This window comes from Callorhinus ursinus, unplaced genomic scaffold (assembly GCF_003265705.2).
Source record: "Callorhinus ursinus isolate GAN/ISIS: 27379988/994484 unplaced genomic scaffold, GSC_fseal_2.0 scaffold5, whole genome shotgun sequence".
Classification (NCBI taxonomy): Eukaryota; Metazoa; Chordata; class Mammalia; order Carnivora; family Otariidae; genus Callorhinus; species Callorhinus ursinus.
This window is the reverse complement of record NW_027397067.1, coordinates 57,617,669-57,633,960: the sequence shown is the minus strand read 5'-3', so window position 1 is coordinate 57,633,960 and position 16,292 is coordinate 57,617,669. Positions and strand designations below refer to the sequence as shown.

Sequence of the window (16,292 nt, the reverse complement as noted above, 5' to 3'; positions counted from 1 at the left end):
GTATTCTTTACTGTCACACACTTTCAGTGTGGAAAAAAATTCCATTGTACTTAAGAATATTCTTGTTGATGCTGTAGTTATTTCATTAAATGTCTACCCTGTAATTCCCCACTTTTAAATGACCTGTGTAACAAAATGGAAAGTACGCAAAAAATAAAAAAAATAAGAAACAAAAAAACATAGAACCTTCTTATGCCTACCAAAATATGATGGTTGTTCCAAGGAAAAACAGTTGCATAATTGAGTTGTCAACTGAACTGGCCACATTTTCATGGAACATTCTTTTTACTCGAGTGACTAACATAAACTACAGTTAGTCAAACTTGGGTATTTGTTATATATTTTTTCCAACACACACACACACACACACAAACAGTGAACCTGAATTTTTATTTCAAGGGAAAACAATTGACAGGATTTGTTGTCTATGACAAAAATCTAAGTTTCCAAGTAAAAAATTAGAATTCTGGAAAACTTCAATCCATTACTGTAAGTTTTAGAGCTTCCCCAAGTTTAAAGATTTTTCTAATGAGATCAGGTAGCAATAAAAATAAATGTGATTTTTTTGATACTTTATAATAAAATGTATCAACATTTAGAAGATCAAAATCACTGAATGAATAAAAAAAAAAAGAACGAATGTATTCCAAAGTACTAATACATGTTAAAAATTGCATGGGTAAAAAGGACCCATCATAGAAACAAGGTGAAGCAATGAATTTTAATGCCACAGCGTATAAAAATTAATTGATATGGTTTGAATTCAACATTACAACTAACTTGTAAAGTTTTTGTGTACTATCAAAGAAGAGTATCCACTTATCTGCAAAAGCCATTAGAATTCTCTTCCCTTTTCAAACTACATATGTGAGGCCAGAGTTCTTCATACCCATCCACCAAGATAACATATTGTAAAATATTGAATAAAGAAGTAGTTATGAGGGGCACCTGGGTAGCTCAGTCATTAGCGTCTGCCTTCAGCTCAGATCATGATCCCAGGGTCCTGGGATCAAGCCCCGCATCAGGCTCCCTGCTCAGCGGGAAGCCTGCTTCTCCCTCTCCCTCTCCCCCTGCTTGTGTTCTCTCTCTTGCTGTCTCTCTCTCTGTCAAATAAATAAATAAAATCTTTAAAAAAAAAAGAACTAGATATGAGAATCCAACTGATTTCTGTTAATAGGCCAGATATTAAATAGATTTTCTTTCTTTTTTTTTTAAAGATTTTTATTTACCTATTTGATAGGGAGGGAAAAAGAGTGAGAGAGCACAAGCAGGGGGAGCTGCAGAGGGAGAGGGAGAAGCAGGCTCTCAAGTGAGCAGGGAGACTGATGCGGGGCTCAATCCCAGGACCCTGGGATCATGACCTGAGGCGAAGGCAGACGCTTAATGACTGAGCCACCCAGGTGCCCCTAAATAGATTTTCAAAAACAGAATACAATACATTCTTGTCATTTTTGTTTTGGAAAAGATAATTATTTTGAATTAAAATATGATTTATGTCAACATGCAATGTGCCTATCCTGGTTTTCTTTTTTTAAAGATTTTTATTTATTTATTGAGAGAGAGAGAGAATGGTAGAGAGCATGAGAGGGAAGAAGGTCAGAGGGAGAAGCAGAACCCCTGCTGAGCAGGGAGCCTGATGCGGGGCTCAATCCCAGGACCCTGGGATCATGACCTGAGCTGAAGGCAGTCGCTTAACCAACTGAGCCACCCAGGCGCACTATCCTGGTTATTTTTTAAATTAATAAATGCACATGTAAAAAATTATTCTCAGTTTTAATTTAAATAGGGTATATACTGATAAATCTAGCCCACAAAATCTTTGGGGGTTCTTAATAATTTTTAGAGTATAAACACACCTGAGACAAATGAGAATTATTGCTATCTAGCAATGAAATATATGGTAATTTCAATGTAGATTAATCCTACATGTGCAATGTTGGGCAAAAATAGCAAGTATATAAAAAATAGTATAATTCCATTGCATAAAATTACTAATTCTTATTATATTAATAATAAAAATGAGAAAATAAATAACATAAATGGTAATTCATAGAAAAATTAAAAATTATGTATTTCATTAGTTTTAGTAAAATTATATCCTGTGTAGGTGTTTTTTTTTAATTTTAATTTCTTTTTTCTAGTTTAGACAAAGTATCAATTGTAAATCAATTGTATAATCAATCTTGTAACAATATACAATAAGTTATTTGCAAAATACTTAATAAAATAAGGATAAAAAATATCAAATATCTGTTTTATAAAAATATGCAGTATAGGGGTGCCTGGGTGGCTCAGTCAGTTAGGCATCTGCCTTTGGCTCAGGTCATGATCTGGCGTCCTGGGACTAGAGCCCACATCTGGCTCCCTGCTCAGTGGGGAGTCTGCTTCTCTTATGCACCCCCCTTGTGCTCTGTCTCTCTCTCTCTCTCTCTCTCTCACACACACACACTCAGTTTCTCTCTCTCAAATAAATAAATAAAATCTTTTTAAAAATGACATATAACCAAAAAGTAATCTGCAACTATTAAATTTAATAGAATTTATTGAAAGTTTAGAATCTAATAAAACAAAAATCACATCATTTGTAGACTTTTCAGTTTCAAGATTTATTTAGAGCACATCTCTTCCTTTAATATTAAATTTTAATAAAAACTCCCCACTGTGTAAATATATTCTAAACTATCAGGAAAGTTATTTATTTGACAAAAATATCTTCTGAATATTCAGTTGTTAAAATAAGGAGCAAAAGATACTAAAAACACATACTCTCACAACTCATCTCCCAAAGTCTAAATTAATCAGTATTTTCGTAGAGATGATATATGTAATAGATATGATAGTCATACACATTCACATGTATGTAAATAACTTTATATATATCTACAGTAATTGTTTTTGATGAGTGACTTTCAATCAATATGTGATAAATTTGTTTATAAATCCTCACACACACACACACACACCCACACACACACACACACACATACACACCTACTTATACAAAGCTTAGGGATATGATAAAATGACTTTTAATGCTCTTTCAACTCTATTAGGTAAAATGTCTATAATACTAACAATTAATTCCATTTATGTTTTTAGGTTAACAGGATTCCATCTGCCACCGCCAGTGACGAGTACCAAATCTGTGTTCTCACTACGTCTGACCAGTGATTTTGCAGTTAGCGCTCATGGATTTAAAGTATATTATGAAGGTAAGTGATGGCAATATAAAAGGACCACTGCCCAGTCTAATAGAGTCAAACCAAAATTCTCTAGGATGGAAATGGAAGAAGAATCACCAGGAAGGAAGATACAGTTTATCCTGTTATCTCAAATCCTATCCTGAGAGTCACCTTCTTAATAATCATTAACATATAATAAAATGCTAGAATGAGTAGGCTTTCATGTTTCATTGCAGTGTACCTGAACAGAGGAAAATCTTTCCCTTAAATCTTCTTGGGAAATGAGACCACGAAACCATTATGGGGTTAGACATTAACAAAAGCGAACAATATGAAAGTAACAGGAAATAAGGTCTGATTCAAGATTCAGGCATCGCAGATTCCACCCTGTTTGCTCTGCTAGAAAAATAACCTGGTAAGGGCGCCTGGGTGGCTCAGATGGTTAAGCGTCTGCCTTCGGCTCAGGTCATGATCCCAGGGTCCTGGGATCGAGTCCCGCATCAGGCTCCCTGCTCCTTGGGAGCCTGCTTCTCCCTCTGCTTCTCTCTCTCTCTCTCCCTCTGTCTCTCATGAATGAATAAATAAAATCTTGAAAAAAAATAAAAAGAAAAAAAAAAGAAAATATCCTTGTCTATTTAAAAAAAAAAAAAAAAAGGAAAAATAACCTGGTAATCTGTCTTCTCCACAAGTTAGTCAAGAGAAAATGTCTATTAAGAGACAAGAGTTTGCATCTTTCATTCAAAACCAGCCTTTCCAGTCCCACAGATCCATAATCCCTAAAACCACAGAAAAGAAAACTAAGAAGCTCCTGAAACTAAAGCTTTTATCTAGAAGGTGAACAAACTAATTTGGCATCAAAGCCTGACCTGAACTAATTGGAGGCCACTAATAACCTTTATTTATCCCACATAGTGTGGATACTCATGTTTCATTATACAAATATTGTTTGATAATTTGGGGTACCACAGGCTCTGCTGGTGGTGTTAAAAATGTACAGAATCTGCAGGTGTTCCTTTTTTATTTATAAATTCTGATGATAAAAATGCTCTATTCCTGAAGGTTTCAGATGGAGGTCATGGACTGGTAATATTTTTTATGGGATTTGACAATGAAGTTGCACCTCCTTTAGGGAAGAGCCCCTTCCTACCTACAGGAATAGCATATGAAATTTCAACTCACAATCCCCAGGACAATGCATCACACCAGATCTAAAATCATCCTAAGAGATACACAAATATAGATAGAGATACAGTAGCAGGGGTGGTTACTTTCTAAAGCACATAATAATTCAAAATATGATATGTTTAAAGAGCACACTGGAGACCATATGTAAAGTAGAACTGCTTTAGTATAAAGGTTAATAGTTTGCATGTGGGGAAAGTTTTAAATCAAACATTTCATCTTAGTGCTCTCTTTCTCTCTAGAAAAAATATCCCTTAACAAACAATTGAGTAAAAATATTTTCTCTTTTTTATATCCTAAATAATGACACATCACTGCAGTTTTTAACACTATTTTCTACCCAATACATTTCTGAACTATCTTTTGTCTAGCAGGGAAGGCTGCATTCTAAGACTTTTTTTCCCCTCCATTGTGCTGGTAGAAATCATTATTTTTCTAAGGTGCTTTCACAATAGTTGACTATTTTTATCTTGGCAACTTAATTCATAGTTCAAAACACTACAAACACAAAGGTTTAATTTTAAGTGTAATTTTGGCAATATTGAAGGAGTTAGTAATACAATAATTTTCCATTAAAACTCTTAATAGAAAACCTGTATTCTGTTCATCAAAGTATAAATATATTTTAGGTTAGTCTATTCTTTCAGTAAGTACTAAGTACACTGAAAATGTAGTAACACTGAAGATGAGTTAGGATGTTACCATGTTTTCTGGCTTGACTGTCAAGCTTCATGAGAAATACTCAAAAATATTTTCAAAGCTCTCCATTTTTTCTACATATACAACATTAAATTTCTGTCGTTCCTGCTTCTGTAAAAATGGATTCGTAGATCTTCATGACATTTAAATATATGTTTGGGAGGTTCTGCCTTAAAATATAAGGTATTAGGTGTCTATATAGTATTGAGTGATTGGTATTCATGCTAGAGAACATCTTCAAGCATTGATTTGTGATGGTACCTTCTATCCTCTGTTAGTTTTCTATTGCTATTCTAACAAATAAACACAAATTTAGCATCTTAAAAGGAAAATATATTAACTCACAGTTCTGGAACTGAGAAATCCTGGTGGTCTCTGCTAGTTTTTCTGTTCAGGGTCTCGCAGGGCTGAAATAAAAATGTCAGGTGGTTGGTCTCTTATCAGAAGGCTCTACCAGTGCCCACAGCTCCCGAAGGCCTCTCTCTTGCTTGTACTTGGGCCCTATATCTGAGAGCCAGCAAGGGGTGCACTGCATCCTCCTCATACTCGAAATCTCTCTGACTTCCCCTTCTGAAGCACATCTCTGACTTCAAGTAGAGAAAGTTCTTGTTTTAAGGGCCTGTGTGATTAAATTGGACCCACCTGGGTAATCAAGTCTGATCTTCCCTGTGTAAAATTCCTTACACTTAATTACATTTGCAAGGTTCTTTTTGCCTTGTCCCATGACATATTCACTGATTCCAGAGATATTTGGATGGGGGGTTGGGGAGAGTAAGGATGGGTTTCTTTTGTCCTACCATACCATGGGACACTATATAACATCTTACAGAGGGAACAGCTGCAAGTATTTATTTATTTAACCATGGCCAATGATTCTGTCAAGACCAGCTTGTGTATAGTAGTCGCCTCTTAATCACAAGGTATATGTTACAAGCCCTTCAGTGGATGCCTGAAATCGTGGATAGTTCCTAATTCTCTATATACTATATTTTCTCATATACATACATACTTATGATAAAGCTTTGTTTATACATTAGTGGGGCATCTGGGTGGCACAGTCAATTAAGTGTCCCACTCTTGATTTCAGCTCAGGTAATGATCTCGGGTTGTGAGAAGAATCCTGACCTCCTCTGGGCTCTGTGCTCAGTGGGGAGTCTACTTGAGGATTCTCTCTCTCCCTCCCCTCTGCCCCTTCCCTGTCTCTCACACTCCCTCTAAAAAAAAAAAAAAAAGGTAAATAAATCTGGGTTGCCTAGTTGGGCTCAGCCGGTTAAGCATCTGCCTTCGGCTCAGGTCATGATCCCAGAATCCCGGGATTGAGCCCCACATTGGGCTCCTATTCAGTGGGGAGTCTGCTTCTCCCTCTCCTTCTGCCCTTCCCTCCTCTCGTGCGTGCTTGCTCTCTCTCTCACCCTCTCTCAAATAAATAAATAAAATCTTTAAAAAAGTAAATAAATCTTTTAAAATATTAGGCATAATAAGACATTAACAACAATAATAAAATGAATAATCATAATAATATACTGTAATGAAACTTTGTGAACATGGTGTCTATCAAAATATTCTGCACTCACCCTTCTTGTGAGATGGTAAAATGCCTACGTGATGAGGTGAAGTGAGGTGAATGACGTAGGCACTCTGATGTAGAGTTAGGCTACAACTGACCTTCTGATGCTTCCTCAGAAGAGGATGATCTGCTCGCGGACCACAGTTGATACAGGGTAACTGAAGTGGAGGAAAGCGGAACTGCAGATAAGGCGGGACTATCATATTGTGAAGTCCAGAAAACTTAATTTGAAATTTCAAAGCTCATTCTCCTCATTTCCTACATTTTGGATTCAAGTTATCATTCCATAATTAACCTCAAATTACAACTCTGGATCCTAGTCCTACTACAATAAAATTAATCTACTAATCTGGACATTTCCTCTAAATTTATACCCGCATGTTTTGTTTTGTTTTTAGATGATCCTAATATCTGAATCTCATTAATTTTCATTACATTTTCCTCTATATAATCATTCCTAGTTATCTTTTGTTTGAAGTGACACACTGTTACGTTACTTTTAGGTGTACAACTTAGTGATCCAAAAAATCCATAGGTTATGCTATGCTCATCACAAGTGTAGCTACCACCCGTCACCACACAACTCTATTACAATACCACTGACTATACCCCCTTTGCTGTACCTTTCATCTTAATCTTTCAAAGTATCCTAAGACCTTGTCCTTGTGTATTAGAATTTATGAGAACTCTCTTTATTAGTAATATTTGTGTATCTATCTGTGTTTCTCAATCTGCCAACACTGGACCACATACATCAGAGACATCTGGAGAATTTGTTAAAATGTAAAATACAAAATTCTTGGCCCCAGTTACATATCCTGAATCAGACATGGAATGAATTCCTAGAAAATGCATTGGAATTCCAGTTGTAAATCCAATAAAGAATAAATAATTGATAAATGTAAGTCAGTCTCTGATCTTCACAGAACTCAGTTCTTACAAGCTTCTATTGCCCTACTTCAGCCCATTTACTTTAAAACTCTGGAGGGTGGGTATCACAAATTTTGATCGAGGTTAAGAGCTCTTAATCATTTACTGGAAACACTTTTCTTTTAAATTCCTTGAAGTCAAAGCTGTGAGTTCTTAAACTTCTGTGGAAAATTTCCCCACTAATATCTAGCTGCATTTATCTTTATCTTTTCTCATTACCATCTACTATACACCTCAATATCTTGTCACTATTTCCCAAGGTTTTTTTTACAGTACTTTAGTTTCATTTTTTATGTTAATAAAAACAAATGACTAAAATACAGTTCTATGAAACAGTAAATTTGAGAAACACTAACATATACTAGGTTGAATATCATATAATCATTTTTCAAAATTCAGTCAGGATAAACCTGGTAAGATCTGTGTTCTATGGAGCTCATAGTGAGAAATACTCTTAGGTCTTTTCTAAATCTGACAAACAGAATTCAAAATATATTCCAGTTTCTGCTAAAAATTATTTTGTATAACAGAATTCTTTTACATTTTACTTCAAAGATGCATAATCATTTTTTATAGGTAAAAGGGTTAAAAGTTTCACCTTTAGAAAATATGCTGTTAAATCATTTTTATATTTTAAATCAGATGCAGAAATTTGGCTAATAACACTTCATTCACTGAGTAATCTCTTTGTGCCAATCACAGTGCTAAACATTTTACATGGATTTTCCCACCTTAGAAAATTATATGAAAAAATGTAATAAGCAAGAATTTAACAAAAAATTACATTAACATAAAAATATGTATAAATTCCCTACAAATGTAAACCATATACATTTTAGAGACCTTTTTTATATCTAACTATAAACTATAATTCCATTTATAGTTAAATGGGTAGGATCACATAGAGTTTAGTACAAAAGAGTATTGTAAAAATAAAAATTACTGATAATGTTGTATATTAAAACAACATGAAACATAAAAGCTGAAATGTATTCTTTCATATATTATGCGTGACCTATATTTCTTTGTCTTTTTTAAATACTTGACATACAAATGAATATTTGTACTACTTACTATTCTATTTAGCTATCTGTCACACATGTTTATTAAAAGTTTGTCCTTGAGGGGCGCCTGGGTGGCTCAGTCATTAAGCATCTGCTTTTGGCTCGGGTCATGATCCTGGGGTCCTGGGTAATGCTCAGCAGGAAGCCTGCTTCTCCCTTTCCCACTCCCCCTGTTTGTGTTCCCTCTCTCGCTATCTCTCTTTGTCAAATAAATAAAATCTTTTAAAAAATAAAAGTTTATCCTTGAAAACATCAAATGACTTTAGTGATTTTTAATTTTAGGGGTTATTTTCAATTCCTAAATTTTAAAAATTTAAACTGCAGTACCATAAAATGTAATGAAGAGCTTACAATTTAGGATCAAGTTAATTATGGTTCTGGCAAGACAGGTGAATTGTAGCAAGAGAAATTTATGTAATAAAATTAAATATATTAAACAGTTTGCTACCAATAAAGATAAATTAGGTTCATAAAAGAAGTTAATGGATCATTACCTTAAATACTTTTAAGAATAAATGAAAGGCGCCTGGGTGGCTCAGATGGTTAAGCGTCTGCCTTCGGCTCAGGTCATGATCCCAGGGTCCTGGGATGGAGTCCTGCATCGGGCTCCCTGCTCCTTGGAGCCTGCTTCTCCCTCTGCTTCTCTCTCTCTCTCTCCCTCTCCTCTCTCCCTCTGTGTCTCGTGAATAAATAAATTATTTTTAATAAAGAATTAAAAAAGAATAAATGAAAGATATTACATTAAAAAAAACAGATGTCATACACGTAAAGACAATTTTTCCTCTTGCTCAAATTCAAACCTTTTGCCTTTCAGGTTTCATAGAGTCAGCCTACTTAGGTTTAGAAATACATCTCTGTCTCTTCTTCCCTGAACACCCTGTACACACATCTTTGGCCTATTCATTTCTTATTCTTTCAGACATTATGCAGGACTTAATCATTTATAGAAACTCATTTATAGAATCCAAGATTGAGCCCGAAATGCTCAATGATCTTTTTCTACATGCTTAGATATGTACATGCCTTGTCACAATACTGTATCTTACTGTTTCGGATATTTTTGCTCACATAAGCTATGAGTAGCTTAAGGGTATGGTATCTACTTGTTTTGCAAACATGTCTCCTGAAACATGGAAAGCACTTAAGACATGCTTGTTAAACTCAACTGATACATAGATATCTAATAATTTCATCAGTAATGAGGAAATATTTTTTTAAAGATTTTATATATTTATTTATTTTGACAAAGAGGGAGACAGTAAGACAGACAGTGAGAGAGGGATCACAAGCAGGGGGAGTGGGAGAGGGAGAAGCAAGCTTCCTGCTGAGCAGAGAGCCCCATACTGGGGCTCAATCACAGGATGCTGGGATCATGACCAGAGCCCAAGGCAGATGGCCAGCGACTGAGCCACCCTGGTGCCCCAGTAATAAGGAAAGATTTAATATATCTTCTACTTTTCAAGAATTAAAATGTCAGTCAATGTCTCAAAAGGCAGATGTAGCCTACATTTAACTACTTAGAACTTGTGATATTCAATGATATTTACCTTAAATAAATAAGGTTTAGTGAAATTTGGGGCTTTTTATTTGAGAAAAGATATAAATGATATTTAAAATTATTTTCTTTTTATGCATATGTTCTTTGCTTTAAAATTTTTACTTACCTGAAGTAAATAGTTTATGAAGCATTTTTAAAAATACATAATTGCTCATATAGCATAACAAGAAAATCAAGATGAAAATGAAAAATTGCTAAAACCAGTGATATATGACCTATTTAATCTTTTTGATTCATGTGGAAAAGATAGGATAATGTTGAAGATTGTATTTTATTCCCCAGAAATAGGATTATTAAACTTATTATGTAATCTCATTTCACATTGAATTTCCTTCTTTTATATATGTTGCTAAAGTGTTGTTTCTGTCAACTGCTATAATTTATCATCTTGATATGTGTGTTAGAATGAAGTTTGAGACTGTGATAATTTAAGATTCCAGTTATAAGTCAAAGATTTTTGTGTGTGTTTCATACATTCAAAGACCATATGTTGTGATAATTTGTTATAAGTAATAGCTTACAAGAAAATATACTATAAGCTTGGTTAACAAATTACTTTGTGAATTTATCTTGATTCCCCCTACTAAAATGTAGTAACTTAGAAAAATATAAATTAATTTTTATTATTTGACTATAAGAATGATGGCATACCACAGAAAATTAAATCTGAAATGAGTTTTTCCTTAAAAAATAGTTATGCTCTTTAACAGTTATAATTTAATATCATAAAAAATAAACATAGATAAAACAAAATGCAAATGTTTTAACAGGAATAATACATAGCATCAATCATTTTGAGTCAATGAATATGCATACTGTATAAGATAAAATTATATTTCCATATAAGCAAATAATTGTTATAAAATCCTATTTTTAGTACTTATTACACAACTCTCAGTTTAAAGATGGATTTTTGGTCATTTTTCCCATACCACATAAGAAAACATAGTTTATAAAATGCATTCAATATTCCAATAAAATTATAATTTTTCTATCCATACAGTATGCTGTCTTGTCTAGAATATTCTTTAAATTTTGTATACCTTTTAATCATATTTTTAAAAAAGTCAACTTCTAATGCTAATGAATGTGGGAAGCTGTTATCAAAACTTTAATTAATGGAATTCCCCCGTGAGAAAGGGAGACACCAAAAGACACAAAAAGTTTTTTATTTGGTCACAGGTGAAGTAAAGTCATAAAAGGAAGTAAATGGTAAATAGGTAATAAAAAAACAAAAGGAATGCAGGAAGCTAATCTGAAACAATATTAATTAATAATATTCTTGGAACAACATGTTGATGTTTCCTCATATGAAATGTGAATTGACTTCAAGGCATGGTTTGTGGGGCTTTTAGTATTATTCAGGTAATTAAATGTTCATTAATTATTGTTCTTTTTATCTAATTATTACATTAATGATAATATTTCCAATTTGCAGTTAAAACAATTGCATCTTCTAAATAGTTTTCCTCATATTCATTTGCATGTACCATAATTTGGTTGTCTGTCATCTTTGAAGGCACTTACCAATACTTTTGGTTCTTTCACCCTGCTTCCAATTGAAGATTATATTTCTTATCTTACCAGCAGATCTCTGACAGTTGCTCTTCTGTTCTTAACTGTCAAGCACTAGTCTTCACTGGTTATGATTCATGCAGTATTTCATCGTGTCTTTCCATGTCAATGTGTCATAACATTTGTTTCTTACAGGGATATTTGAAGGAATTCTGTCCATAAAATGATCATTCTCATCTATATTGGTTTTATATTTATGTTGTATAATAAATATTGCCACCATTTAGCAGACCTGTACATCACAAATTATAATCTCAGAGTTCTATAGGTCAGACGTCTGGCTCGGTTTTTTGCTCAGATGTCACAAGGCTACAGTCAAGGTATTGGCTAACACTTAGGTGGTCTTAGGTGGCTCCACCTAAGACCAGGTTCCTATTCTAAGCTTACTGGTTGCTGGTAGAATTTATTTCCTTACAGTGATTTGATTGAGATCCATATTTTCTTGCTGGGAATTGACCAGGGACTTTGGTCAGTTTGTATAGGCTGCCTGTGGTTCCTTACCATTCCTCCCACAAAAGGCAGTTCACGACGTGGCTTTCTTCCAGCTTAGCTGGAACACATCTGTCTGATTTTACCTCCCTCTCCAGTTGACTAGTAAAGATTCCTATATAACATAACATAATCACAGGAGTGACTGTCCCACCACCAATGCCAAATAATGTAATCTAATGAAGAGGGCAACTTTCTCATCCTATCCATAGGTTCCACCTGCATTCATGGTGAAAAGGTGGCTCTTGGAGTCCATCTTAAAATTCTGCATAGTATATCCTGGTGAGTGACTCATTTAAGTGATAGCTAAACATAAGATAGAAAATACAAGGAGAGGAAAAAACAAAGTTTGAAGATGCATTTTGTAATTAATCAACCTAAGTAGATCCATTATTTTCCTAAAAAGAGATAAAGTTAATGTATTTTTCACATTTTTTCTCCTTATATTGGTAAATTAATTTCTTTTAGGTTAGTAAATAGTATGTCTTTATATTCTATTGTATAGGGTAGATACAATTTAAATATAATCTAATGATGTGTTTCAGATTCTTATTTTTCAGAAGATCACATTTTAATATGAATGTATTTTTTAATGTGGATGTATTTTTTAACATAGTATGTCTTTCTTCTTAGTGAGAAATATAGGGTAATAAATAAACTTTTAAAGTGTTGAACATGGTGTTACAAGACCTAATATTTAATGTTGATTTTATCACTCAGATGCTGTGAGGCTCAGTTCTTCATAATGTAAAATGATCAATATAATACTGATCCTACAAGGTGTTTTGAAGATCCAGGGAGTTAATGATGCAACATTCATGAAGCAGTGTCTAATATGTAAAGATTCAGTAAATGTTAGTTCTATCAATGTTATGTCAATATATAATACTGCATATTATATATTAAATGCATAATATTGATATATTAAATAGTGAATCCATAATATTAATATATAGTCAACATTACAGATTTGTCATATATCTATATATCCATTTATATTATAATGCTTGGTGATGACATATAAACTCTTTGAATTTCCATCTTCTCAAAAGGAATACTGTATCCAGGTATTTGTTTTGCCTTTCTTAGAAAGTTGTTCAAATAAGAAAATAAAAGTGACAATTATCCAAGTGTTATCTGGGCTCAATAATTATGCAGTAGCACCCTAATCTAAGTTTCCCTAGAATCAAAGTGCTAATGGGCAATAATCTATTTTCAGTTTGAACCAAAGGAAGAGATGACACTTTTTACACATGCACACACATGCACAGCGCTCTTCCAGTGCCAAGGGCCAAAACCCTGACAGAGGCTAAGGGAAGGAATCCTCTCAGGAGTTGCAGCTCTGAGCTAACAGGTCAGTGCTAGAAACAGAAATGGAGCATGATGAGGCAGTCATTCCCATTGACTTGAAAGAGAGCACAATGGAAGAATGACAAGTCTTGTGCAAAATCTAATTAAATAATACTCATTTTATCAATACAATCCTTTAAGCAAATGCTTAAAGAAAATTTCAAAAGAACTTTATGGATAATTATAAGGACCCTGGAGCAATGAAAAACATCTTTGCACAGATATGGTGCCTAGAAAAGATGATGCCTGGAAACAAAGGTAGCAATATGTGCCAAACCCTGTGTTTTGTTTTGGTCATTTTAATAAATATAATTGTTGTTGTTTTGGTCATTTTGATAAATATAATTATTTCCTTTGAGTGATGAAGGAGTAACAGAAACTACTGACCCATCTGTAAAACTTTATAGTTCAATATCTACATATTGTCAAGAACTGTGAAGTTTCTGAGATTTTGCCCAACTCAAAAGTTAACAGATTTGGGGCACCTGCGTGGCTCAGTCGTTAAGCATCTGCCTTGGGCTCGGGTCTTGATCCCTGGGTCCTGGGATCGAGCCCCATATGGGGCTCTCTGCTTGGCGGGGAGCCTGCTTCTCCCTCTTCCACTCCCCCTGCTTGTGTTCCCTCTCCCGCTGTGTCTTTCTCTGTCAAATAAATAAAATCTTTAAAAAAAAAGTTAACAAATTAGGCTGGCACAGTTTCATGGATGCTGGCAGAAGACTCAAAACTACTGTGTCATGGACAAAGACTTATATAGAGTCACACAAATACCCAGACTCTCAGCAATTGTTCAGGTTCTCAAAGCCTCAATTCTCACAAGGCAATGAAAAGAGGGCTGGTAAACCTGCTTATGAGATATTGGAAAACTTGAGAGGCATAAGGAAAATTGTTTCCTAGGACATGTGTATAGTGTTCTACCACTGCGGTATCTGGATTCCATAAACTTTAGATAAATTTCAGTCACCTTTTCAAATGCTAAATAAAAGATACTTTTAAGAATCATTTTATAGGGCACCTGAGTGGCTCAGTTGGTTAAGTGTCTGCCTTTGGCTCAGGTCATGATCCCAGAGTCTGGGGATTGAGCCCCGCCTCAGGCTCTGTGCTCAGTGGGGAGTCTGTTTCTCCCTCTCCCTCTGCCCCACCCCTGCTTGTGCTCTCCCTCAAATAAACAAATAAAATCTTTTTTAAAAAATCATTTTAGAAAGATCCTTCAAAAGGGTAGATTCTATCTAAAAACTTCAAAATTTGTATTCCTCATATTTAGTATTATTTTAAAAAGCATTTAATAAGCTTTTAGTTAATATTCTATGTATACCTTTGGATAATTTTGTAAATATCATCTGAACATAATGAGTGCTATTTCTTTTCTTCTTTCCCATCTTTTATATTTAGGGGTGTTTGTTGAACTATCTTTCCATAGTGTAAGATATACCTATTCCATCATAATTTCATTAGTAGGGTTTCCCCATCTACATTTATTTGTAAAATCAGTCCCTCATTTGTCTTTTTGTACTTTTGTTCGCTTGTTTTATATCAGAGTAATAGGAGTTTATATGATGAATTGAGTTGATTTCCTAACACAGATACCACAACATAAATTTCAGATGACTGTAATTAAATTTTAAAAATGAAAATGTAAAGTCCATGAAGAAATACAGCAGAATATTGTCAGCTCATGGGACAAGAAAGCTTTCTAACTACAAAAGCCAAAAGGAAAATATGTCACTAAGGAAAAGATTGATAGATTACACTAAATAAAATTTGAAAGCTGCTGAATTTTTTAAAGTCATCCTTATATTAAAAGGCAAACAAGAATTTTTTTTTCCTTGATAAGTCTAGCTAGAGGTTTATCAATTTTACTGATTTTTTTATTCAAAGAACCATTTCCTGGTTTCATTGGTTCTATTATTGTTTTGTTTTTAATTTATATTTCTTTATTTCTTCTCTAATCTTTATATTTTTCCTTCCTTTTGCTGGCTTTAGGCTTTGTTTGTTGTTCTTTTTTTAGCCTCTTTTGGTGTAAGGTTAGGTTGAGATTTTTCTTGCTTCTTTAGGTAGGCCTCTATTGCGATAAACTTCCCTCTTAGAACTGCTTTTTCTGTATCACAGAGGTTTTGAAGTACTGTGTTTTCATCTTCATTTATTTCCATGTACTTTTTTAAAATTTCTTCTTTCATTTCCTGGTTAACCCATTCATTGCTTAGTAGCATGTTATTTAACTTCTATGTATTTGTGTTCTTTCCAGATTTTTTTCTCATGGTTGATTTCTAGTTTCACAGTGTGGTCAGAAAATATGCATGGTATGACTTCAATCTTTTTCAATTTGTTGCGTCTTGTTTTGTGGCCTATCTATTCTGAAGAATGTTCCATGTGTACTTGAAAAGAATGTGTATTCAGCTATTTTAGGGTGAAGTGTTCTGACTATCTCTGTTAAATCCATCTGTTCCAGTGTGTCATTCAAAGACATTATTTCCTTGTTGATTTTCTGTTTAATCTGTCCATTGATTTAAGTGGGGTGTTAAAGTCCCCTACTATTTTTGTATTATTATCAGTGAGTTCTTTTGTATTTGTTATTAATTGTTTTATGTATTTTTGTGCTCCCAAGTTGGGGTCATAAATATTTACAATTGTTTTATCTTCTTGTTGGGTGGTCCCCTTAATTACTATATAGCGTCCTTCTTTGTCTCTTGTTTTAAAGT

The 16,292-nt window shown here is 33.9% G+C and overlaps 1 protein-coding gene across 5 annotated transcripts in view; it reads left to right on the top strand.

Annotated features, from left to right (window-relative positions):
- CSMD3 (CUB and Sushi multiple domains 3) overlaps positions 1-16,292 on the top strand; it is a 1,170,304-nt gene that overhangs the window by 169,068 nt on the left and 984,944 nt on the right. For all 5 annotated transcript variants that reach the window (XM_025871014.2, XM_073893120.1, XM_073893119.1 and 2 more), the window contains exon 3: positions 3,100-3,212. In XM_025871014.2, coding sequence (XP_025726799.1) covers positions 3,100-3,212 — 113 coding nt within the window. The remainder of the gene's footprint in view (positions 1-3,099; positions 3,213-16,292) is intronic.